Below are 27,793 nucleotides of genomic sequence, written 5' to 3'. Positions count from 1 at the left end.
TTTTTGAAAGTATGTACTATTAAGGATTAAAATGAGGAACTAGAACAATTGGTTTTTGAATTATGAAAAAAATTATATTTGGTATGTTTTTATGGTAAGTATATTTGCTTTCTGATTTTTTGGAAACTGGTCGTCCTCTCCTACAACTTTATAAAAGATATAATCACCCTGAATCCTGTGAACCCCAGACATTCTGAGCAAATCTTGGTTATTTCAACTTGCTGCTGTTTTGCAGCTCTCACTTACAGTGTTGGCAATATTCTAGTGGTTGAATCATTTTCTTAACTTCATTTTGTGTGTCTCTGCCTTGAAAAGATACTTCAGATTTCTTGGCCCATTTTTATCTTCTCAGATTTAAACATTCTGTTCTTAAAGCTCTTTCTCTAGGAATGTTAACAGATGTAGGCAATTGCTTCTGATTTTTCCTCTTACCGACCTGGGAAGTAAGAAAGGGCTCTTGTAGCATTTTGTTGCTTGGAAAGGATGAAGTCTTCTGATGGTTTGATGAAATAAGTCATATTCTCATATGATTTTTGAACCTGTGGAGTTTGAGTGGATTATTACATTTTGCATTTTTTTCCCCATTGAAAATTCATTAGATTCACTTCTTTAGGACTTAGACTGGGATTCTCAAAAGTAGTAGGGGGCAGTTTTTAGATCTATGTATTTTCTCTTATACAATACATATGGAAAATCCAAAGGACGAATGAAAATGAAAAGAAATGGTAAACTTAAATATGTGTTTATTAGGTAATGTTTGATACACGTATAAGGAATACAATAAAATAAACAGCTGTGAATTCATCATCCAACTCAATAAAAATTACTAATACTATTGAATCTACTTGTCTTATTCACCTGTCCAATTCATTTGTTTTCTACCTAGATGTAAATACTGCCAAACCTACTTTTTTTTAAGCAATTTTTTGTGTGTGCCTAAATAACACATTATTTAGCTTGCTTTGCTTTAGAACTTTATTTAAATAGTATCACACTGTAATCTTCTGTGATTTGCTTTTTTATACTCATAATCATATGCTAAGGTCAATTTTGCTTTGTATAGCTCTAGTTTATTTTCTTTTTTTTGTGTAATATTCCATGTAGTGTCCCATAGAATGCTACACAGGAGTATATCCTCCTGTCTACTGTCTCTGGACATCTGGATGATTTCCAGTTTTCTGCTAGTACAATGATGGTATGAACATTATTGCACCTGTCTTCTGATACACATGTGCATGAATTTCTTCTCTAGGGTGTATTCCCAGGAATGGAATTGCTGTTGACAAATTTTTTAATTTTTTTTTTTTTCCACTCTGTTGGAAAACATTACACAAAGAAGTTGGCATTGCAGTGTGTGTGTGTTATAATGTTATAATCCTGGAAAGCTTTAACTTAACTGTCTATACCTTTTGGTTCCACCTTCCTGAAAATGTTTAGTACTGGTTTCTTTTTATCACTGAGCTTTTCAGAAGCTCACAAGAGCCTTTGATGCACCCTTCACTGCAATTTTCTCTTTTCCTTTTGTTATATCTTAATAGAATGTCTTCAGCCCTCCTTTCAACTATGAGCTTGAATGTATTGTCATTCTCCTACTAGACTATGATTACTAGGTTTGTTAGGAAACATACTTCTTTTTCCCTTTTGATCCCCTTTATTGACATTTCCAGCTCAGTGTGATTTTGAATCAAAGTAACTCATGATCTCTGTATTAGGTTCACAATATATTTTTTTTCTTAAATACCCTCTTTATATTCAAAATGAACTAGCACACCCTGTTGGTTATTGTCACTATTTTATCCAACATTTATATTGAAATAGACATTTTTTTTTTCTAGGCAGAGCTGACTTGTTAGTTGGAAATCTTCATCTTTTAAAAATAATGTTTAATTTGAGAATCCTTTCAGATATTGGCCTTGATTTGATGTGAATTCTTGTTCTAACTCTGGTAACTTACTGGGTAGTACCTAATAATTAATGAATTAGTTAACTAATTGATTTTCTTAGCACTAGTTTCTTAATTTGGAAAATGAGAACATCAGTTGAGCATTAAAGGACAAATTCTAAAATTCTATGCTGCTTTGACTTTCCTTTAGAATTTGTATCTAAATTTTGACATCCACTATTAGTAATTTTCTTTTTCAAACTGTTTTCAGACTAAACATGTCATCTGAACCAATCTCATGATTCATTTTCTTTTTTTTTTATCCTAACCCGAGGACATTTTTCCAGTTTTTGTTCAGATGGAGTGGGAGGGAGAAAGAGACGTAGAGAGAGAGAGAAACATCAACGTGAAAGGGACACATCGAGTGGCTGCCTCCTGCACGACCCAACCAGGGCCGGGGACAAACCGCAACTGAGGTACGTGCCCTTAGCGGGAACTGAACCCAGGTCTCCCCGGACCGCGGGCCGACGCTCCAGCTGATGAACCAAACCGGCCAGGGCTCATTTTCTTTTCTTATGCTTGAAATTGTCCTTTACTATTCTCAATCTCTGTTTTCCCCTTAATAGATAGAGATAAAAGCTGCCACCTATTTTTGAAGTCTGAAAAAGTCATTGTCCAAGGAAGTGCTTCTAGACAAAGCCATAGATAATTGGCTCAGAGAACACTATGTATGATTTGAGAGATCTGCAAACATGGGGTTGTGGTAGTGGGGTATCATGATCCAGAAGAAGGTAAAGGTCACTAGTTCTACCCTTTTAGGCTGGGTTGTTGTGAAGGTGTTTTAGGCCTGAGAGGGAATTTATGGCCATAATTATTAGCCATATGAAGCTTTGGTTTAATGTTGAATAACTGTGACATGTAGACCTATCACAGGTTTCTTGAGGGTTTGAGTATAACTAAGGAGCTATCACTGAGAGGCCAGACAGTACTTCCACCATGAAATCATAGAATATAGGCCATCCACAAGCATTGGAAGAGAAGTTAGAGGCCTGTGGAATTCCCTAATTGCTCTCATATAATGAATTAAGAATGAGTACATACAATAGATGACTAGGGGGAAAAATGAAGGTATAATGAAGAATAACTGAAAAATGTGACAAAGTTTTGAATTATTTGCAACAAGAAACATGGCAGTGGCAACAGGTGCTAATTCACAATTTTTGAAAGAAGGCAACCTATAGTCAAAGGGCAATTTTTAGAGTAGCTAACAAACTGTGTTCACTAGATTACATTCCATTCTAGAGTGCAGTAATCAATTTAACTGGAACTTTTTGCTCATGTTGTAGACAGGGAAGAGATGAGAAATTTAAGAATTGATGCATAAGCAACATGTTGTTTTGGAGCTATCTCCCTTCGTTTTCAGGTAGAAGAGGGAGACTGGGGGAAACCATCTGATGTACCTGATGTAAAAAGTCCTAAAAATTATTCTTTGATTTTTTGGAAATATTTGTCATCACATACAGTGACAGTGTCATTTTGGAATACAGAGGGCAGTAGTAAATTAATGTTTGCTTATAAATATTATTGTCACAAAAACTCATGTGTTCCAAAACTCATGTATTAATTTTATTTCACCATTGTTAATTTTCATTTAACTCTTAAGCCCTCATTTTGACTAATTGCACAAAATCTCATCTTACTTCCGGTAAACTCAATTACTTCAGAATTTAACTTCAGTCAGTTAGAATTATGCCCCTTTTACTTCATCATGGTGTTATCTGATATTCAGAGGGTTTGGGCATTTTACTGGCATTGAAGCATTGGTATCTGGCCAATGATCATCAATCTCTATTATGCTTGGAATAAAATTCATTGCTTAAAACAAACAGCATACTCTGGCTTTCAAGGCCCATCTTATATTACTTTACCCTTTTCTCAGGCCACTCCAGCTGCACTGGCTTCTCCCCACCCCCAACTCACGCATATCTTAGTTTCCTTCTACTTGCTTTCCCCTGTATCTAGAATGATTTCCCTTTATATCTATGTATAGTGGCTCTATCTTATCATTCAGGTCTCAGCTTAATTATTACTTCCTCAGAAAAGCCTTACTTAACCCCTAAATCTGAAGTCGACTCCAGTTGCTCTTTAACATATTCCTCTATTTCATTCACTTTAGCATTTCTCACTACCTGATATGCTCTAGTTCACTTGTCTTCTTCTTTTTCTCATACCAATAGCAATATTTATTTATTTATTTATTTATTTTTATTTTTTTAATTTTATTTTTGTTACAGATGTTTCTCCTTTTTTTACCCCCTTGGTACCCTCTTCCCCATCCCCCCCGCCCCATCCCCGGCTTTGCTGTCCATGTTCATTGGTCATGCATACATGCATATAAGTTCTGTGGTTTATCTCTCCCCACCCCCACCACCCTCTCTTCTGAGGGTTGTCAGTCTGTACCCTACTTCAATGTTTCTGGGTCTATCATATTCCTCAGACTGTTATGTTCATTATATTCTGTATATAAGTGAGATCATGTGGTATTTGTCTTTTTCTGCTTGGCTTGTTTCACTTAGGATAATACTTTTCAGGTCCCTCCATGTCGTCTCAAAGGATGAGAGATCTTTTTTTCTTACAGCTGCATAGTACTCCATTGTGTATATGTACCACTGCTTTTTTATCCATTCGTCTACTGATGGACACTAATTGCCTGTTTCATTCCTCTTAAGGGGGGAAGTCAGTGAGAGCAGAGACCTTCTCTGATTTGTCCACCGCTGTATTCCCAATGCCTAATAATGACTGGGCCCTAAGACCCTTATTAAATGTTTGTTGATTGAATGAATGAATGGAGATTGTTAAATGATCTGGAATGGTACCTCTTGTTCACTTCTGCCTCTCTTGTCTTTGCACTTATTTCTCTTTTCTTCCCACACTCACTTAGACCTCTCTTAACCACATCTTTTTCTTTAATTACACTGCAGGCCAATGTAGGAAATCAAAATAATTCCCTCTTTTCATGACCCTTTCTTCTCTTTATTGGCACACATTACCTATTTAAAAGTCAGCTGTCAATGGGAATGTAATTCTAGATATAATTTCATTTTCTGTTGTCCACTAAGTTAGACATACACTTCTTAACTATTCTGAAACTACAACCTTTCCATTCTCAGTTCATCATAACTTTAACTTGTGAAGTTACACAAGTGAATAAATGTCTGGAGTATGCCCTAATTATTCAAACTGCTGTAAAAACTGAAAATCACTGTCTCTCACTTTCTGTGGCTACTCTACCTTTACTTGCTGTGTAGTCAGTATTACCTTCAGAGGTTAGGAATATTAATTTTTGGTATGGAAACTAGCTTCTCTGATTTTTTTCTAGCAATAATATCTATTCATTATCTCCCACATCTGCTGTGCTTTTGTTTTCTTTGACGTGAATATAACTTAGACCTTCCTTAGTCACAGTAGAGCCACTATACATCATTAGAATTTGATTCATGGGGTTCTTTGTAATCTTTCCCTAGTGAGCATTCAGATTAAGAAATTTGAAGATTAACAATCTCATGACAGGCTTTCTTATCTTATTTGACTTTTTATCTTTATTGTTGAAAGTGGTACAGATATCCCTCCTTTTTTTCCCATTGACACCCTCCTCTCCTGCTTCCCACCCCTCGCCTTTATGGCTCATGACAAGCTTTCTTATCTAGAGTCAGCATTATGTTGAAGTTGAATTAGTCCAACCCAGTTTATGTCCAGCCACTATTCCTCCTACCCAGAATAATCTTCTACATCCCCTCTACTTATTTAAATTTCCCATCTATCCATTTTACTATATGCTGAAGTCAGATCATACTCGTTCTTCTACTAACTACTTTAGTCCTCATAACTTCTTCCTTTTCTAAAATTTGTGGAACCAAAAAAAAAAAAAAAAGTCACATTCAAAAGCTTCCGGGTGCTGAGGGTGGGGGAAATAGGAAGAGGTTAATAAAAAGGTAAAACGTTCAACTATGAGATGAATAAGTTGTGAGTAGCTAATGTATAACACGGTGACTATAATGGATAGCACTGTATTGTATAATTGAAATTTGCTAAGATTAGTATAAATCTTAGCAGAGTAGAACTTTAGAGTTCTTAAATTCCTTCCCCCAAAAAGGAATAAATAGATGAGATGATGGATGTGTTAATTAGCTTGATGGGGGGAATCCTTTTACAATGTATATGTGTCAAATCATCTTGTTGTATACTTTAAATATCTTACATTTATTTATGTCAATTAAACCTCAGTAGAGCTGGAAAAAACAACAACAACCCATTCCATTTATCAATAGAGTATAACTTTAATTATATTGTTTTCTATTTTAAAAATTGAGATAATTATAGATTCACATGCAGTTATTAGAATTAATAATACAGAGATCCACTCTGCACTTTGTCCATTTTCCCCCAGTGGTCACATTTTGCAAAACTATTATATACGATCAAAACCAGGTATTGACATTGATGCAATCCACTGATTTTATTCATATTTCTCCAGTTTTAATTGTACTTAATTGTGTGGGGGTGTGCCTATTAAGTTCTTTACAGTTTTATCACCTGTAAGTCACTGTGTAGGTTCCTGTATCAGCACCACCACAATCAAGATGCAGCATAGTTCAAACACCACAAGGATCCCTGTGTTACTCTTGTAAAACCACACCCACCTCCCTTCCACTTTAACATTCCTCAATCTCTGTGCCAAACCCTTGTCAATTAATATGTTCTTAATTTCTAGAATTATGTCATATCAGAGATGTTATGTAGATGGAATTATACAGTATGCAAATTTTTTAAACTGGCTTTTTAAAAAAACTCAGCATAATTCCCTGGAGATTCATCTAAGTTGTTACGCATATCAATAGTGCATACTATTTTCTATTGCCGAATAGTATTCAGTGGCTTGTATCACACATATGTATCACAGTTTGTTTAATCATTTGCGGGTGGAAGGACATCTTTAATTTAAACATACAGCTTCTGGATATTACAAATAAAGTTGCTATAAACATATGTGTACAGGTTTTTGTGTGAACATAAATTTTATTTCTCTGGGATTGATGCCCAGGTGTATAATTTCTGGGTTGTACAGTATGGTAAATTATGTTTAATTTTTATAAGAAATCAACCATTTCACATTCCCATCAACAAAGTATGAGTGATCTGGTTTCTCTGCATCTTTGTCAGCATTTAGTTTTGTCACACTCATTTTAGCCATTCTGACAGATGCGTAGTGATATCTCAGTGTGGCTTTAAATTTTATTTCTCTTATGGAGAGTGATGTTGAACATCACTTCATGTGCTTGTTTGCCATCTGTATATCTATCCTTCTTGGTGAAATATCTATTTACATCTTTTGTCTGTTTTTAATTGGATTTTAAACTTGAAAGTTCTTTATAATTCTAGATACTAGTCCTATGTTGGATATGTGGTTTGCAAATGTTTTCTCTGAGTCTATAGCTTGTCTTTCCATTTTCTATACATAGGCTTTCACAGAGCAGAGGTTTATAATTTTAAAGCGGTCTAATTAAGCAATTTGTTTATATTAGGGATCACGCTTTTGGTGTCAGTTATAAGAACACTTTGCTTAGCCCAATACTTTAAACATTTTCTCCAATGTATTTTTTCTAAATGATTTATAGTTTTACATTTTGTATTTAAGCCTATAATCCATTTAGAGTTAATTTTTGTATCAGGTGTGAGGTTTAGGTTTCTTTTTGTGTGTGTGTTAGAACGTCATTGGATATAAAAACTATATAGATATTAACAAACATTAATCACACTTCTGTATATTAGCAATGAACATATGAAAACTGAAATAAAAAACACAATACTGTTTACAATTTCTCCAAATAAAATGAAAAGGTTAGGTATACATTTAACAAAACATGTCCAGGATCTGATGCTGAAATTACAAAATGCTGATAAAAGAAATCAAAGAAGGCCTATATAAATGTCAAGACATACCGTGTCATGGGTCGGAAGACTCAGTATGGTAAATATATCAATTCTTCACCAAATGCTCTGTATGTTTAATGCAATTTCTATCAAAATCTCAGCAAGACTATCATGTACATAGATAAACTTATTCTAAAATTTACATAGAAAGGACCTAGAATAGTTAAGATATTCTTGACAAAGAAGAATAAAATGTTAGGAATTACTCTATCCAATAATAAAGTTTACTATGTAGCTACAATAATCAAAACAATGTGGTTTTGGCAGAGACATAGACACATTGATCAATGGAACATAATAGAGGACCCATAAATAGAACCACAAAAATATGGTCAGCTGATTTTTGACAAATATGGAAAGTATTATTTGCTGTTTATATTTGTTGATCTTGCCTCCCAAGAAGATTTTAATTTCAATGAGGGCACAGACTATATCTTTAGTCCATTTCCCCAGTGCCTGGTATAGATCTTAGCATATAATATACATTAACCTAAAAATCTTTTGATTTATATATAAAAGGTTCCAGAGTGATGAATAATATGACTCAAAGGAGGTGAATAGATTCAATTTTTAGGGATTGTCTCTTCAGTTAAAAAAAAAAAAAACCTACATAAACATTTAAATACACACAATACATATGTTCATTATTTCCATAAGCATTTGTTAAGCTTTTTCACCTGGTAGTGCAGTGGGCCTGGAGTGGGGAGAGCTAAAAACAGAGAAAGAAGAGAAGAAGAAGATGAATACAGGGACAAATAGATGCTGGTTTTCAGTAGCTCACAGTTTAGTGGAGGAAACACATGCACACAGAGTAATTATACTGTAGTAAGTGCGATAGTAGAAGGTGCTTTAAAATGTTGTGAGAGCACAGAACAGGGAACCAACATTTTGTCTAGGAGATCTAGAAAGAGATTTGTAGACATTTGTACTGAATTTTGATTAATTATAAGCTATTTATAGTGAAGAAGAGATAGAATCTCAGGTAGTGAAAACAGCATGTATAAAGTTTTGGTGGTATAAATAAGCCTGTGAGTTAGGTGAATTCAAGAGGTTTGGTGTGGCTAGGACAGGAGACATGACTGAAAAAAATAGACTGAGACCATTCTAAAGAGTTTGAATATTCTTTTGGGTAGGGAGCAATTGAGAGCTTTTTAAGTAGGGGGGACAAGCGACATAAATGGACACATTTCTCAGAAAAGTAACTTTGATGGCATTGTGATAATCAGTTGGAAAGCAGCAAGTCAAAATGCAGGAAAATTTTTTAGTATGCTATTTTAATGAGCTATGCATGTACTGATAAGAGTCTAAACATAAGGCAGTGGCAGGGGATAGAGTGGAGGAATCAGTATATATGTATTTGAGGTTGCCTATTAGATATGGGGTTGCGAGGTTGGGGTGAGAGTCAAAGATGATTGGAGTATTCAAGCAGAGAAATTTAATGGCAAGGCTATTAAGAAAGTGAATATACTCTTTTGGTTAGCAGCCTGGGGTGACCTCTAAAAATGGTTGTTCTTCACTTGACCCAGAAAACCTCACAAAATCAGGCAAATCAAGAGGTTCAAATCTTCTTGTTCACTTTAAGAACATGTGTGAAACTGCCCAGGCCATCAAGGGTATGCATATCTGAAAAATCACCAAGTAGCTGAAGGATGTCACTTAACAGAAGCCGTGAGTACCATTTCATTGTTACAATGATGGAGTTGGTAGGTGTGCTCAGGCCATACAGTGGGGCGGGATGCAGGGTTGGTGGCTTAAAAATAGTGCCGAATGTTTGCTGCACATGCTTAAAAATGTAGAGTAATGCTGAGCTCAAGGGTTTAGATTTAGATTCTTTGATCATTGAGCACATCCAGGTGAACAAAGCTTCCAAGATACAGTGTAGAACTTAACAGAGCTCGTGGGCTGACTGACTCATACATGAGCTCTCCCTGCCACACTGAGAGGGTCCTTACTGAGAAAGTGCAGTTTGTTTGTTCCTAAACCAGGAGAGGAGGTTGCACAGAAGGAAAGGATATCCCAGAAGAAACTGAAGAAACAAAAACTTATGGCCTGGGAGTAAATTCAGCTGAAATTAAATAAATGCTAAAAAAAAAAGCTTAAAAAAAAGAATACGAATATCGATACATGAGAAGGTTTAGGGAGAAAGTTTGCGTTTAGACATACTGAGTTTGAGCATTTTGGGAAAGTGGATACATCAAGCAGGCAGATATAAGGCGGATTGTCCTGGATATTAGGACAACCCCTTTGCTATCAGTGTTATGGATTTAGTCTCCTTTTTGTTAGAGAACTCATTGTGATTGGTCATTGTTGCTTTCAGGTGGTGTCAGATTTGCTCCACATGTGGAAGCTTTGTGATCTGTCGTTCTATTTGTATAAGAGAGAAAGGACTCTAGGCCAGTAGGGGTCTTGTGCATCTTCTCTGTTCAGAAAAACTCAATTCTGTAGCCCAGTGGTTCAAATTGTCAGTAGTATTGACATGCCCTGGGAACTTGTTAGAAATGCAAATTCTTCAGTCTCATCCTTCACCTACTGAAATCAGAAACTCTGGGATGAGGCCCAGCAACCTGTGTTTTAACAAACTTGCCAAGTATTTCTGATGCACACCAAAGATTGAAAACTAGGTTGTAGCAGCTATGCGGTACTATATTGTACTCTACTGTTCTGTACTATAGCACAAGCCATGTAATATGATACCATGGAATCACTCGATTGGGCACCATATTTTCAGCCATGTTCGTGATCAATGATTGTTTAATATGTTTTAAAATAATGGGTAACTTTTATTTATTGATTGATTAGAGCAGTGGTTCTCAACCTTTCTGATGCCGTGATCCTTTAATACAATTCCTCCTGTTGTGGTGACCCTCAACCATAAAATTATTTTTGTTACTACTTCATAACTGTAATTTTGCTACTGTTATGTCTTAGGCAACCCCTGAGGAAGGGTCATTCGACTGCCAAAGGGGTCGCGACCCACGGGTTGAGAACTGCTGGATTAGAGAGAGAGAGAGAAACATCAATTTGTTGTTCCACTTATTTATGCATTCATTGGTTGATTCTCATATGTAGGAGAATGACTGACATAAATGCATACCCAAAAAGCCACCAAGTAGCTGAAAGATGTCATTTTACAGAAGTAATGACAGCCATTTCATCATTAGATCAAACCTGCGATCTTGGCATATCAGGATGATGCTCTAACCAACTGAGCTTCCAGGCCAAGGCAAAATAATGAATAATTTGATTTGACTAAGAAGTAGGGTGAAAATACAAATTACAGGCTTTTTATGTCAAAGTATATATATCTCTATATCTACCTATATATTACCTTCTCATTTTATTACTATTTATATCTTATTTCATATAAGTTTGTATTTATGAGTATCTGGAAAATAAAATTGCTGTCATGAAGAAAAATGAAATTCAGGACTACTTTAGTGGTTTAGAGACTAGGGTGATGATGATAGGGGCTCAGGTTAGGGAAGAAAAGCTAATGAGAGAAAGAAGAAAAGTTATGGTGTGGTTTCAGATGTGTTCATCTGGATTCAGATTTTTTTTTTTTGTAGTTTCTGTACATTGGTCAAAGGTATAGCACTCAAGTCATAGCATGTAATCCCACATCTGAGGGTGCTTCATAGATATTATTGGATGATGAACCAAATTTAACACAGAAAACAAAGCCCATGGTATTTGGGCTTAGGAAGAGTATCATTTCATTGTCAAAGAAAATCTTTTGTTCTTGGTAGACATGTAGACCTAAAAGTGTCGAGGTGGCCCAGGCTTAAGTGAATTTCCTAGTTGTTTAGGTGAACAGCCTCAGGTTTCTCTGGTGATGATGAACTTGAGTTTTTGTTAGCCCCACTGGCTCTGCCGTTCCTGCTGTTCTGCAACAGGGCTTAAAAGTGCTTTAAGTGCTTGTGACCGTGGTAATGAATGAAAATGTCTTTCCAGCACTGAGAGGATTGCATTAGACTGAATAGTCACCTCACTTGTAAAAGCACTATTAGAGTGGGGCAGCTGTAAGTAAGGATAACGATTTGTGTCCACTGCTTATTTACTGAAAATTGTCAATGTATTATTTATTGAGAGCTCTCCAGACAGTGCTTGTCAGAATAAAATTGTCAGCTCTGAGCAAAATGTTATAATACATAATAAAAATGCTAGGTACGCATTTTAGGGCGACGACTAATTAGACCTGCTTTTTCTTAAGGAAGGGGCAGTAAAAATGTCTGATATTGTGGATTTTCTCCATGTGTGTAAGTCCTTTTCTTTTTCCCCTGCTCAGCTCAGTGTTTGGTTTAGAAACTTCCCATGCCTGAGAAATTATTTGAGCAACTTTGCGTTGTTGCCAATAGACACCCCAAGTCGTGAGGAGGCTTGCTAAAGGAGGAAGGCCTGGCTGGCCATCCCACAGTGAGCAGCCGCCCTCACCTCCATGTTTTGTCTGAATGTGGAAGCTATCACTTCCTCCCTGAGCAGTGTTCATGGAAAACTGCCTCCAGTGTAAACAACATAAAATTATTAAGCTTATTCCTCAGCCGTGCTAATTAACCCCAAACAAATTTCACATTAAGGAAACAGAATTCAATCAATGTAAATGTTATTGCTGTGTATTACTGTAAGCAATAATATAGTGGCTAAAATAATTAATTATTTTGGATTTATTTTTAAAAAGAAAGTATTCTTTTTTATGGTGTTGCACAGTATTTTGCAGATTTTTCCCCCTTTCTTCAGTCTTTCCTGGCATAGAATTTAAAAGACCTGTCTGGTAAAGCATGGGTAATATGCAGTCATTTTTTACGGGAAGAGAAAAAAATGTAGTTTGGAGTGCCTCAGGTTTACTTAGGCTAATATGTTTTCATTGGCAATACATATGCAGATTTTATCTCCTCCTACTTATTGTGGTTCACTTCTCATTGTAGCAATTCCCTATCCTTTTCCCTACCAGTCTTAAATATAAAAGACACGTGGTAGTGGTAGAAATGATATTTTAAAAAAAGGTTGGTTAAGTACAATTCATTTTTGAGGGGAAAAAATGAAATGTCATTTTACTGTATTTTAGGTTTGATAAGCAATTGCTAATAAAGATCTCCCCCCTTTTTTTTAAAAATGGGCTTACATAGGAAGTCATAAAATCCTCTTCAAGATAATTTTCTTAACCAGATTTCTAAATAATTGCTTGGTTGTGCCTATAATAACTTTGGATAATTATTGTTATCATCTTCATCATCCTCAAAGACATCTAAAGAATGAAGTGCAAAAGCCAAATGACGTGTAACTTTATTTTTCATGCAGTAAAATGCATATTTGATTAATATGGAATTATTTATCAGAGAGAGCATATTCTATGATGTATGGAACACAAGTCAAATATGATTTGTAGTAAGATTATTCTGAAATATAGTACATCCTTTAACAATATATATTAGCAAGTGTTAAAATACCTTTAAAATATAATTTAACAAATGAGTAACATCATAAAACAAAATGTTACTTTTCATATTAAACATAAACCATTTCATTGTAATTTTACCGTCTTCTAGCAAATATCAATCTCTGTCCTCTATCCCCAGTTAGTTCAGTATCCTGTTTCAATGGCTACTCATAATTCCTTACTCTTCTCTATTAAAACTCTGTCTTCATCTTGATAGGACTATTTAATCTTTTCATCACAACTTAAATACCTAACAAGCAGGTTGCTACTAAATATTTACAGTGATGTCAAAACTAATAACAAGTTTCAAAGGAATAGCTTGAACATGCTACTAAAAAAAATAATAAAAAACATAAATATAAATTTTTATAATGTAGTTGAGAAGAAATTAAAATCTTGTGGAAGGACTGTTTTAAGATGACATCTGAATATACCATTTATTTGATTATATATTTTGGTTTCAACTGATTTGCTTCAGATTATTGCTTATATTGTATTTATTTCTTTAGTTTCTGTAGCCAGAGTCATTCTTTTTTTTACTTCTTTGGATATTTATTCTTAACTTTTCAAATAGAAAATAACTTTAGATTTTATTTATTTGTGTACACAGGAAACTGATAATGTACTAAATATTACAAGACTCTGTTCAGTAATTTTAAAATCACATAAAATCTAGACAATGAAGAATTTGTATTGAATATTTCTATATACTTGAGATGTTTAGGTCTCTAAGTACATTTAAAGCAAAAGCTTTAAATGATATGCATGCTATAGCAAGGAATATAGGCTTACAGTTTGTGTGGAAAATAATGCAATAATAAATAATAATACAATAATAAACTATTTTTTGCATACTTATAACTGCAAAGCTATTTTTGCCCACCCTTATATTAAACTGTATAATTTCTATGATTAATATTCCTAGATTTTAAAGTTATATTATAATACCAAACCAAAAATGTACAATAGAATTCTAAAATAAGGGTCCTAGTTAGAAGAAAATGTATTAGTATATTTTAAAATGAGATGCAAAGGGTTTGCATCCAGTATTTTCTTTTCTTTAAGACTATAATTGACAAACTGCAGTAATCATGCTTTGATCTGTTTTTCTCCCTGTACTGAACTCATTTAAAAAAAAAAGAAAGAAAGAAAGTAAAAAAGGTAAAAAGAGACTCCAGAATTTTGAAATCCAGTGGTCCTGAAGTGATGGGAAAATAGCCAAGGTGTCACAGCTAATTTCTGACCCTGTTTTATGAGTTCTGCTGTTCCTTATTCCCCCTGTCAGCCTGGGAATCCCTGAGGCTGTACAAACTGGCCGAACATCACTCAATCCCAGTTTTATATCCCCTTTTAATAATGTTGAGTCTATTCTGTCCAACTTTGATTCAGACAACCTGCTTGTCTTGAAAAAGTGATATATTTAATCAGTGACTCTGTCTCCAGCATAGCTCCCACTGCGTGTGACTAGAGCCGAGAGTAGTGCAGTGGTCTGTCACTTCTGTTTGAATGGGTAATGTGGAGCCCATCAGCTGAAAAGACAGGAGCTGGAACTGCTTGTTAGGACACATGATCAAAAGCCACTCTCTGCTTTCTGCCAATCAAACCTCATGTCGCCTTGTGGGGCAGACATTAAATAGATTTTTTTTTTCTGCCTTACACTGTGGGCACTTTGCCAGTTTGACATGTGAACTGTTACAAAAGATGGCAGAGTTTCGACCGCTTGCTGACTGCTTTAAAATATTACTGAACACTTGTTGTCAAAATGAAATATTCATAATACTATATTATGATAAATTCTTTAAAGTATGATTTGGTGCTTTTATCTTGTAATTTGTGGATTTTTTGTGTTTCTGTATTTTTTTCTGTTGTTGCTGCTGGGACAGAGGAAACAATAGGCAATTGCTTCTTGGGTGAAAGTAAGTGAGACAAAACCCTTTAAATCGATCCAATTGCAAAGCCAACTCAAATGTATGGCAATTTTGAATAAGATGATAATTACTTTGTGAAAATAACATTAGTGAATTAAGTGTTATTTTGCATTCTCTCTCCTCTGCTTTAAAAATAATTTACTTCCTCTAAGCCAGGGTAGGAGAGTGGTTTTAGTATTAAATTTTAGCCCAAAACATTAAACACTTTATTTTAAAATTTAATTCAGGATCTTATTCTCTGCTTATTGAGAAGATGGACAGATTTCTAAATCCTAAGACAATATCTGCTTTGCAGCTGTCCAGATGGGTATTTTCACTCTGCTTTTTCTTGTCGTCATTCTCTGAAGAGTCCCCCATTATATCACAACCTCATCTTTGTACCCATTGCGTCCCAACAACGATTGTGGTATCGACCTAACTGCTAAGCTTTTTAAGAGAAGAATGAGTACCCAAGTACTTTTGACATAAAAGGCCATTGGAATTGGTATTTCTTACAATTTCCAAACACCCAGATAACTGTTTCAGAGCTGTTAAATCTTAGTTGGTGCTTTGATTTCTCCAAACTTGCCATTTGGTACTTGCTGTTTCTTCTCTAATGATCATTTTAAAAGGAGTTAAACATTTTCACCAAAACATACCATGGCAATCTAGTGGAACTCATTTAAACAGTGAGCTACACATAAACAGCTGCTCCTTCAATAAGCCATTCTTTATAATACCCTTATTACCTTCTAGTGTCTCAAATTCTGATTAGTCAACAGTGCTGATTGCTGCACGGCATTCCGTTGCCCATCTTCCTTCTGCTCAGCTGCTCATGTCTTAGTTGTTATTTGATTACAACACAACTTGTGCATTGTTTCCCCAAGTTGTTCTTCACATTGTGTCGTAAAAACTCCGAATTATCCAGGGATACTGGGGTGGCGTGAGAATGACTTTCTTTATAAACATTAAAAATATCTGAATACAGCATGGTATAAAAAATACAACTGTGGAATGCTTAGAGTAAAAAGAATATTTTTGACCTAAAACTCAGTGTTTATGATCAAGTAATCAAACAAAGATTAAGTATGTGAAGCATTTTTAAAAGTATTATAGTGCTTTACAAATGTACAGAGTTATAAAATTATTATATAATGGTTGTTAAATTTCAGTCAGATATAAAGTCCTGGTAATTATGTAAGTAGAACTCCACAAAAAGGGCCTATCGGACATTCATCTTTGCCCCAGGACTACATAATTTTAGTTCAATTACTGTGCATCTCCCCTCTAAATAGGACAGCATGTTGGAAGTTTAAGTTGTGATGAAATAAGTAAGGGTGGGAAAAATCTCTATAATGAAGTTTGAATTTCAGCTATTCCTTTGTTGTGACCCCCTGGAATCTACTTCTGGTGAGTAGGAAATGCTGACACACTAGAAATGCAACCCCAGTAAAGGCCCTAAATCTGTCATTGTGCTCTGGAGTCTGCTCTGAAAATAGCAAAGCTCTTTTGGTAAATTAAAATCGGTGTGAATGGGAACAGATGTTGACACACTTTACTTTATCTTCAGGGATGCCAGCTAAAGAGGAGAGGGTCAGCAAAGTTGGATATAGGAAATATAGTCAGTGTGCAAACTTGTCCTATAAAGGGAGTTCTGTTTGGGGATGTTAGTCGATGGAATTGTATTTACCTAATTGTGGTTAGGTAAGAATTATGCCTACATTACTTTAGAGGAAAAATGAAGGAGATGATGACATTTATTTCTGGGAGAGCGATCTCTTTTTGATCTTCCCTTGTGGTTGTGTCTTTTCTTCATCAAACTGCCTTGGTTATAAACTGTCTCAGGTTACTATTAGGTTTCACTACCCAACATCATTTTGGCATAGCTTCCTAAAGAATTTGTTGAATCCTAATATTAAAGTAGAGTCTTTATACTGATATTTGTCAAAAATAATGAAAATGGTTTATGTTCTAAAAATGTACAATTTATCAATAGCTTGTATAGTCAATTTAAATAAGTCTCATAGAAGTTTCAGTCTTGATTTGAAAAAACAGCATAGGGTGAATTTATTTATAAGAACCTTAATAGTTTCTCTCAATTCCTTTTACATTTTAGATTACCTTATAATTTTCTAAATCTACATGAACAATAATGATCAATTTTGTCAGTATTATTCACACCTTTTATTAATTTAACATAGATGAATAAATGTGAATGTTGTGAAGAGTTGATTGGGAATAGATTTTAAATCTGACAGTTAGATTACAGGGTACCTAAGAAAAAATGGCTCTTTCAATAGGTACCTAGTAATTTAATTCTTGTTTGAAATTATTATAATTTATTACAGTGTGTGGTCCTAATGAATGTCTACTATTAAATGAAAAGGAGAAATTGAAATTAAGATTATGAAATTCTTTTAACTCATATCTTAAAATCCTCTTAAACAATTCAGAAGACATTAATAAGCTATGTGGGTTTCTTTCCATATTCTGTAATGACAAATATAAACATTTTTTTCAGCATTTAAAGATTCTAAAAAATGTTGAATGCCATTAAACCTTAAAGCATGCAATCTTGGAATTTTATAAAATGGTAGTAGCCATTATAACGGCATTAAAATTGGCAACTTCATTTAAATATTTATTTGGATAATAGACAGACTTTTCTAGCATTTGAGTTTTCCAGAAATGACTAGATTTCCTTCGTGTTAAACATTTAATGTAGGACAATTTGAGATTTCATAGAGCTGTAATCTATACCAGATTAACATTTAAAAATTTCCAAATACCAAGGAGACTTTTAAAAGTGTGAGTAAAAAATTATAAATAAAATTAAACTGTCCAAATGCCCACAGGCATTGGAAGTTGTCACTTACTCCTAGATCTAAGTAAAACCTATCATGTATGCAAATTGAAGATCAGATCTTTGAAAAATGATAATTCCTGGACAAAACAATAAACATATGACAATTTTCTATCCTTATGGATTATCTCAAGTGTTACGTGGAAGTCTCAATGTGTGTCTCACCTGGGAAGAAGCTGCTCTCATAATTTGACCACACTTTTTCGAGAACCATTTAAGAAAGAAAATCAGTCGATTGCCCCTTTGAATTTCAAACCATTAGCATGCTTACCTAAAAAACTCCTGAAGTTTTCTTTCCTAATTTCCAGAGCTTTTCTTTTTTTTATTGAGTCTGCTATAATGTGTGTATAAACTAGTGATTAGTTTATATGTACAGAGAGAAAAGGAAATTAAACAAGTGGGTGATAAGTTTACATTTGATTGCAGAGAATAACCCTGCTCTGGGTTCTTGGCAGCCTCCGAACAATGCAAGCATAGGAGATACAGGGCCTGGCCCTATCTCACTGTGACGAACCCCCTGCCAACACTGGACATAAGAAATAAAATGTAACTTCTTCAGAGAGTGGTTATTTGGGTGGATTTTTGTTTGTTGGTTGATTTTCACAGGATTTCCTTTGAGGCTGTGTAGCTGTGCCCTTAGGCCTTTAAGAGTCACAACTCCATTCTCCTTTATCATAAAATTCTCCATCCCCCCCCACCACTCCCGCCCCCACTCAAGGGTATATTGTCCAAAGAATATGGTGAGAGTGTTAGTTGTTTTTAGACAAGAAGATAATCTGATCAATCGTTGAGCTCAAGTTAGCTCAAGCATCTGAAAGAAGTAAGGGGCAGAAGTAAGTGCAGCAATACTCTTTTAGTAATGATTACTGATCTCTTTCTAAAATGTGGTTTTTAAATAAGGAAACAATTGGATAGAATTTATTCTCTATAAATAAAGCCTTTTCTCATCTATCAGTAATGTCCACGTGGTCACTGTTTATCACTGTAACTAGTTCCAACGGTTAAATTCCAGTGTCTCTCATCTACTGTTACAAAAGGCAAAACGCTGGCCAACAACCACATGGAGATAGGTCAGAAAGCTGTAACTTCCTCATGTTCAGTTTGAGAACATGGTAGTTGTGCTTTGAAAAACTGCTTCTTTAAAATATTTTTGCTAATTGTGATGAAGTAACTTTAAAATATTAACTTTGAAAAGCATTGGCAATTTATAAAACCAAATCTCCTGTTCTATTTAATTAGATTTTTTTCCTTTGTGCCTATTTAAACTCTAAATGAAAGATGGAAATATGTTTGCTCTAACATATTTGATGTGATTGAGACGAGATTAAGCGGTTTAAATGATTTAAAAATTATATTTACTTTAGTGCAATCTGTTAGGTTCAAGGCTGATCTGTCTTTTGGTTTGCTTTGTGGTGTAGCAAACCAAGCACTGAAGGTTAAACTATTCAGCACATGGGTACGGATACAAATCTGGGTTTCCTTTCTCCTCCCCAGTTACTGCATTCTTCAGTCAAAGTTAAATTTGCTGTTCAGACATTAGCTGCACTTCTTAGCAATGACCTTGTGGGGTAGAGAAGCATGGCACAGTGGCACTTTCCAGCTGTATTCAGCCTATCCGTCGGGGTATAATCATGCTCAGTCCCAGCACCGCAGGCTTGGACATATGTTGAGTTTTATTTCTTTCTTCTGACATTAATCCTATTCACCAGCTGTTCTGCCAGCTGCCATTCTTCAGTTTAGAGATTACATTTTGGGGGATACCAACAAAGGTCTAGTTGACCACTGCTTTCATTTTCCTTTTTTCCCTTATTCTTTGGAAATGATTGGATCTGGGGGTTAGAAGAACTCAATGTTTTCCCACTATCACCTCACTTTTCTTTGGATCTTAGACATTAACATGATTTATGATCACTTTCAGTATGTTATAGATAAGCATTCCAAAGAACCAGATTACCACCTTACTTATAAATCCCCTTTCCATAAAAAGGTTTTAAGTTTACATTGAATGCTGTAATTAATGTTTCTTATGCTACTATATAAACAACATTAATTAGTGACAAATTCTTTTGATGTCTTAAAACATATTCCAGCTGAAAATATGGTTTTAGTTCTTTTTTCCCCCCTGCAGGTTTGAGAGCATATCTCTGTTAAGATGATACTTTTTTTCCTGAGCTATGGTTTCACTAATCTTGTTTGAATGGGCTATTAATTCTCCGTTACACTCATAATATATACTAATAAGTAGTATAGATTTCCCACTTCGTATTCCAGATGATCTGTCCATAAGCAGGATGTTAAACATCTGTAGTTTAAGCCTTCTGGGACTAACAAATGCATTAATGCCAGAAAGAAATGCGGCCCGGATGATAAGGTCATGGACCATGTGGTAAAGAAGCATCCCCAATACTGTCAAGCCTGAGTATGTGCTTCATTGTTAATCCTTTCATTTTCATAAAGGCAAAAAGACTAATAGATTTAAGTTGTAATCATTTACAGGACATGTTAATTACATTAATACCAACAAATACACAAAATCCTATGTGTTATAATTCTCCCAGCTGATATTTTAAAGTTGTTTACCCCACATGCCTCACAATAACATTTCTTAGCCATTTATTTACCTCAGAAGGTAACATCAATACATGTTTGTTTATTGACAAGATTCTGCCTTTATCTTTGTAACTTTGTGGCATATATAGGTCATGTAAAATCATAAAGGATTTAGTTTAACACCTTTAGCCTGGAGTCACTGGAATGAGGAACACTGTGACTTAAAAAAAAACTGATGGTATACTTTAGAAAGTAGGTTTGTTTGCTTGATTGTTTATTCATTATTTCATTTATCTGTCTGTTTGTCCATCCATCTATCCCTCTCTCTCTCCCTTCCATTGAGCAGGATATTACTTATTGAGCCATATATAGGAAAACACAGCATCTTGTATTTAACCAGACAGTGCAACTTTTTATATATGTCGTCATCTATAGAAAAAATGAGAGGAAGTTTATACATTTCTTGCTGAAAAAACGATTGCTTCCATACTACCCTTCATTTCTTCTCCCAAGGCTCTGACAGTAGTGAACCTCATTTACTAAATATGGACATTCTATTTATAGAAATATTCATATTTTTATTGGTGGCCAAAGCACTGCTTATAGGAAAACCTACAGGTGACTAATAGGAGTTGCTCACTAAGTGGAATAATGAATAGTATTAGGTGTCAATTAAATCAAGCTTCCCCGAGGTGCAGGTGCTCCACAATGTACTGACACATTTCAAGTAGCAGTGCCACTTCACCCATGCATATGAACAAGCACATTTGCATATTAAAAAGCTGAAAATTATTTAACTGAAGCAAAAGTCTTTTAGAGATGATGGAGGTTATTAAAACTGTTGACAAGAAAGAAGGTAATTGCCTGAAAATGAGAGATGACATTCTGCTATACACAGGGAACGTTGTTTTTGTTGTATTGTGCAGCAGTGCCTGGGTGTATAACCTATTACATTGAGATTGCTCCTATGCAATTAGACCCTTTTTGTCCTCACTTCAATAAGGCTATGATTATGAAGGATTGAAGAACACTTGGCATATTGAATGTCTGTTGTTTTTATAACTTCGTCAGAAATGACAAAACACGTTTTGTGTCCTGTTTTTTCTTTGTAGGCTTATTGATTCTGTGATTATAATATTCATAAAAGACAATGTGTTCATGGTTGAACACTCTGTCATTTATACAGGTTTTATTTTTTCTGTCTCAGCATAGTATTTGTTTGAATGCCAAGGTGTTAGTCATAACATGAGCAGATTTTTAAAAGTAAAAGATGAATAGGTGAGAAGTTTATCATGCTAATAATCTCAAATATTACTATTAAAAGTGTCATAAAAATGGGTGATTTTAAAAGTTTCAGATGGAAATAATTCACCAAGTAAGAAAAAATGAAAGCTGTTTTATTTGCCATCTGATTATGAGCTGTTTGTTTTCACTCCAAATCTTGAGAGATCTTACTGTGTGTTGGTTGTTTGTCAGAAGTGAAGACTCATGGCCCTAGAGGAACACACTTTCTTGATCCTGCAGCAGACGGTACATCTGGGTGGACGTGCTCTGTTCTGCAGGTAGTAACTGAAACAAGTATAGTGAATATAGCAATTGAAATTGAAACATTGGAAATCATCAAAGGTATAGGAAATGTCAAGTTGTGTGCTTTATTAAAATTATGTGACAAGATTTTATGTTTAATCACTGTAATTAGTCCTCAGCTTCCATCACAGCCATTGTGGCAATGCATGCAGTCCATTTCACTCATTGTATTCTTTCCTGGAAGATGAGTACTGGTGTTCTCTGGCATAGAGTATTCAGCTGGACTTTTAGGTCCATGATCTACCCCATTTTCCTGTTGGGCCAATCCGCTTCTGCGTTTACTTCTTCCATGGATTTAAATCCAGGACTGGCTTGTCAGAGACAAAACTGATAGGATCTGAGTAAAGACCAAGTGTACCCAGAAAGTTTTTTAGGGGGCTTGTCATTTATGAACTCTTATTCTTTGATTTGAATGCATCTGGGCTTTCGTAAATTAAGAGGCACACCTAGGGTTTTCGTTAGCAGCTGTCTAGTGATTTATCTAATCTGACATGTTCATTTCTTTAAGTTGAAGAAGGAAAATGTCTTTAGGCATAGCAATCTGACTCTTGATTAAAAAGATAAAAGTGAGACACCCCAGCTCTTTTCCAACTCACATTATTTACTGCCTGCTGAAAACCTTAGCTATTTAAAAGATGAATATCCTGATGTAGCCATGCTCAAAGAGATTTTAGAAGCCTCCAAAGTATGCCAGACTTGTTACTTCAGATCTAGTTGCATCACACCTCAGTTTCCATTCACACAACCTGATAGTTGTATGAAATAGAATTATATTTTATTCCAATAACTGTTAGATGATCTTGTTTAAAAATGTTGAGAACAGTGTTAATCATATTTCATATAACTGATTTTAGTAGAGAGTAATAATTGTTTTTAACTATATGAATAGTTAATGGAAACTTTTTTCTTGATTGATTAGAATTTTTGTTTTAATTCTTGCAGTTTGTTTTGGTGCCATTACTTATTTCCCCCCTTAAATAAACCCATTGATATAAAGACTTTCGATGCTAAGAATTTGTTATAATATTTTATCTTACCTTTAAATAAACATCAGTTTTGGGTTGGAATTTTTTAAAAGCAAAGGTAAAAAATTAGCTTCATTTTAATTTGTAGAAAATTATACTTTGGATGTATTCATGTTAAGTATGATTTGTCTCATAGAGATCAGAAATACATGTAAGACAAATCAGAGTCATGGTTCTCTGGATGTGTTCTGGAAAAGAAAAGTATTATATAAAATATGTTCCTTTTGTTAAAGGATAACTTTTATGTAGAGACATCATGTAGTATGAGGAATCAAGGCTGTACTTTTTGATAAGTGAACTATTATGAAACTTCACTGCCTGGTATACCACTGAAAAACCCTCATAGGCTTACATATAGTATATGCTCATACATGTTTCTTAGTATATGAATAAGTGAATGAATGAGTCCTAAAATATCTTCCTGAAATGTGTAGAAGAATAGATGCATAGCAGTCCTTAAAGAGGTTTGAAAAACAATTCTAGCTTTTAGATTACATGTGCACTCTCCACTTTGATAAACATTTCTGACAACTACTTTTTCAGTATATCTAATACTCAAACAAAGCCAACAAAACATCGTTACGCAGTTGGCGATGATAAATGGGGCTAAAAAACATATCAAAAGGGCAGGTGTACCAGGTTGTGGACAGAAATTGAATGGAGTGTTTCAGTAGCTGACCCATAGTAGGATAACTTTATAAATTCAAGGTGTTGATAGATGAAGTCTTAGTATAATCTTCATTTGAGCAAGGGTTTGAAGAAATTGGGTATGCCTGAAGACAACTTTCTGAATGAAGGCCAGTCCTGGGAAATAATGCACCCTTGGGAAAGTTCACTGCACTTCTGCCTTTTCTCTACCCCTTCTCCTGAACATTTTTCAGGTAAGGTCAGAATAATGAATAAACAAAAGTATGAAAGGCACCATGAAACCTGAAGGGTATATATGAAGGTGGGAGGCACTGTTGCTAGGAAGTTTGGCTCACTTTCTCTGCTTCTCTCTCTCTCCTTTTTTATGCCAATTCAATGTACACGAGCTTCGAGACATTTTAAATTTTATTTACAACACGTCTTTCTTCTCTGCTCGCTATTTCAGAATCAGTGGGAAATTCTGGAACCCTCTGATGGTACCCAAGGCCCTACGAAGCTTCTCCATGTGGGGTCAACTATATAATGGTTTTTAGTTTATATAAATGGATACACCAAGATTTCTCTGGGTCTTAGTATGTTAAGTTACTAATGTTCTAATTGTACAGAGTACTTTATAGTTTGTGAAAGGCTTTCACATACATTATTTGAGTATCATAAAAACTTGGAGTGGGAAGGAGGACAGATATTTTTACCCTATTCTCGAAATAAGGAAATTAATGATTAATGTGTTGAGTAGTTAATAAAAGGGAAGTTGAAGTAAAAATGTAGATCACTTGTTACCTACTTCAGTGTACTTTCTATTCCTCCATATTGTCATTCAACATGATAAACATGGTGTCCAGGTGGAGTAGTTGAACATAATGGGACCCTCTGTTCAAGATAACTTGCATTACAAACTTATCTGATTAGGACTGGGTAACTCACTGAGTTATGCTTTATTTGACTATTATTTGTCTTCAAGGTGTGAGGTGGTTCTTTCAGGGCAGGAATTTTCACTTTAGGGGGAACATGCATTTGAGTGTGTGTGTGTGTGTGTGTGTGTGTGAGAGAGAGAGAGAGAGAGAGAGGGAGAGAGAGAGAGAGAGAGAGGGAGAGAGACTGAAAGAGGTGGTATAGCATGCTGAAGCATATTCCTTTGCTCCAAATAGTTTATCAAATAAGATAATATTTTTCTGTGTGATTTATTTCATCAGAATAACTTTACATTTCACTGATTCATTACCTTGTACCATATCAACAATAGCAACAAGAAAACATATTTCTATTTTTATGGTGCTTGAAAACTGTCAGATTTTGATTTTTTTCTTGTATTTTCATGACAACCATTTTTTTTTTGGTAAAATATCTTCTATAGAAACATTTCAAAATTGTACAGAAGTAGAGAATATAATGAGCTCTTAATGCACCCATTGTCCTAACTTCAAAAATTATCAATATTTGCTATTTTTACTTCATCTATTCTGCCACATTTTTTGGCTTGATTAAAGTTTAATTAAAAAATGTGAATAATAAAATAACTCAAACATACAGAAAATAACAGAATAGACACTAATTTCCTGCTGCAATGACTGAATAGATATTAATATTTTTTCATTTGTATTCTTGTATCAAAGATGAGCATAAGGTTGCAATTATTTATTTATTTATTTATTTATTTATTGTTTATATTTTAATCCCCACCTGAAGATATTTTTCCATTTATCTTCAGATAGAGTGGGAGGGAGCCAGAGAGAGAGAGAGAGAAATACCGATGTGAGAGAGGCAAATCGATTGCTCATTGATTGGTTGCCTCCCGCATGACACCGACCGGGGCTGTGGACCGAACTACAACCAAGATACGTGCCCTTGACCCGAATGGAACCCGTGACTCTTTGGTCCATGGGCCGATGCTCTAACTGTTGAGCCAAACTGGCCAGAACAAGGTTGTAATAATTTAACGATGGAAAATAGGGAAAAGGCACAGGAAATAGAATGAATATAGTAAGAGCATTTTGTAACTTAGAATATGCCTGCTAGCATTTTTTATGAGTAATCTACATAACAATTCATGTGGCCCACAGTGTCTCATTGAACATATTGATCATCATATTAGAGATAGGAATATCTTAGTTAAAGCAATTTGACCTGCAGTTTGGTTTATAAGGTTGTCCTGGAGAATTTCTGTTGTCAGTATATACTAGCACGTTTTCGTTGTCAGGCATTCCTGTTGGGAAGTCATGGACAGTTCGTAAAATGTCATCAGACTTTTGTTGTCATTGCTTAGCCACAAGGCTAAAGTGCACTAATACTAGATGCTTTTATCCAGCACCGTATTTTGAAAATTACAGTGGACCCTGGAAGTCCATAAAGGGCATTCTTTTGTTAAGAAAGAACTGCTTTTTCAGAAGCAGTAAATAAGATAATGATAATAATATGTTTGAAGAAGTCAGAAGGTATTTAGAGTTTAGGATCTGTGTTTCATCATTACTGAAAACATAATTCAAAATATTCAACAAATTAAATAAACACAGTGTTAGACACATGGGACAAAAATTGGAATAAAGTACAGCTTGACTTCTTAGAAGAGACTCGCTGGGAAGTAGTGGAGAACAGGTTTGATATGGATGTGGGACAGACTGACATATATAGACTTTAAAATAATTTACTTTATTGTTGAAAGTATTTACAGATGTCTCCTCCTTTTTTCCTCAATGACCCCCTTCCTCCCTGCTCCTACCCAATCCCCTGCCTTCACCACATTATTGTCTGTGTCATTGGTTATGCATATATGCATATAAGTTCTTTGGTTGATCTTTCCCACCTCTCTCCACCACTCTTCCTGCTGAGATTCGTCAATCTGTTTCCTGCTCATGCATATATAGACTTTCATAGCAGCTGTACTTATCCTAGCACTTTGAATACACTTTCATATTTGCCTTAGTATGTGCCTGTATTTCCCACTAAACTGAAGCTCATCTGGGGCAGGCATCTTATTTATATAATTTACCTTCTCTCTAGAGCCTAGCACATTGCCTGAGACACATGAGCTGATCAGTAAATATCTGTTGGGTGAGTAAATATTAAGAGTATTTATATATATATATATAAAAGACTTAAGCCAGTGTGCAAATTTAGTAAACTTGGAATGCAATAAAAAGACTGATTGCTTTTCAGGAAAAAAACAAAAAAAACAAACAAAAAAATATCTCATGAAATCCACACCAGAGAAAACCAAAAATTCTTCCACATTTTTCTGCATATATGACTTAACTTTTACATATAGTTTTGAGAAACTAATAAATGTATTGCAGAATGACAAAAGCTTATGGACTACAATAAATGTTTTATAATAAAAAAAGAGTATTAATATAAAAGAGTAAGTTCTATAATAGAAGCATGAAAAAGGAGGAGAGAATAGAATAGAGTGGAAAATAATTAAACCATCTTCTTTGAAGTGTATAAGTTTGGAAATATTTCTGTATCTAGATAAAGCTAAAACTTGTTTTATTTGTATTCTGTCAGAATACTTTTTTAAACAGATATTTTGCCTATTGATTTGATGATGACATTTGCAAATTACAAAATAATTCTTGAAGCAATAAAAACTAAATTATGTTCAGTAGCAGATAACCTAAATTCTATGGAAATTAATAACCCATGCACTATAAATATAGTAACTCTGTTAATTAGATTATTTGATTAGCTTGAGCACCCGGTTCTTTACTACAATAGATACCAGAGGCAATTTGCTAGACTTGAGAGGGTATCCGTGGTTTTAGGTAATTGGAATGAACATTTTAGAATTGAAAATACCACTTCTTTTTCACTTAAGAAGAAAAATGTATTCCATTTTATTATGAAGTGTAAGCACATTTATTTAAATATCAGTATTAGAAATAGTGCATAATTATAATCTGAACTTGGTCA

The 27,793-nt window shown here is 34.7% G+C and overlaps 1 protein-coding gene across 37 annotated transcripts in view; it reads left to right on the top strand.

The window, feature by feature from the left end:
• Positions 1 to 27,793, top strand: part of SOX6 (SRY-box transcription factor 6) — a 509,394-nt gene that overhangs the window by 181,542 nt on the left and 300,059 nt on the right. For 22 of the 37 annotated variants that reach the window (XM_036260192.1, XM_036260193.1, XM_036260194.1 and 19 more), the window contains 3 exons: positions 22,104 to 22,189; positions 23,991 to 24,120; positions 26,885 to 26,935. The exons of 8 other annotated variants lie outside the window; for them this stretch is intronic. In XM_036260192.1, the coding sequence (XP_036116085.1) occupies positions 22,104 to 22,189; positions 23,991 to 24,120; positions 26,885 to 26,935 (267 nt within the window). Of the gene's footprint in view, positions 1 to 9,507; positions 9,542 to 22,103; positions 22,254 to 23,990; positions 24,121 to 26,884; positions 26,936 to 27,793 lie in introns of those variants that run through there. 7 more of the 37 variants (XM_036260196.1, XM_036260187.1, XM_036260211.1 and 4 more) reach the window with 6 other exon arrangements.

The sequence above is a fragment of the Molossus molossus genome, unplaced genomic scaffold (genome assembly GCF_014108415.1).
Source record: "Molossus molossus isolate mMolMol1 unplaced genomic scaffold, mMolMol1.p scaffold_m16_p_13, whole genome shotgun sequence".
NCBI lineage: Eukaryota > Metazoa > Chordata > Mammalia > Chiroptera > Molossidae > Molossus > Molossus molossus.
Note: the sequence above shows the minus strand (reverse complement) of the source record. Positions and strands in the feature narration are given on the sequence as shown.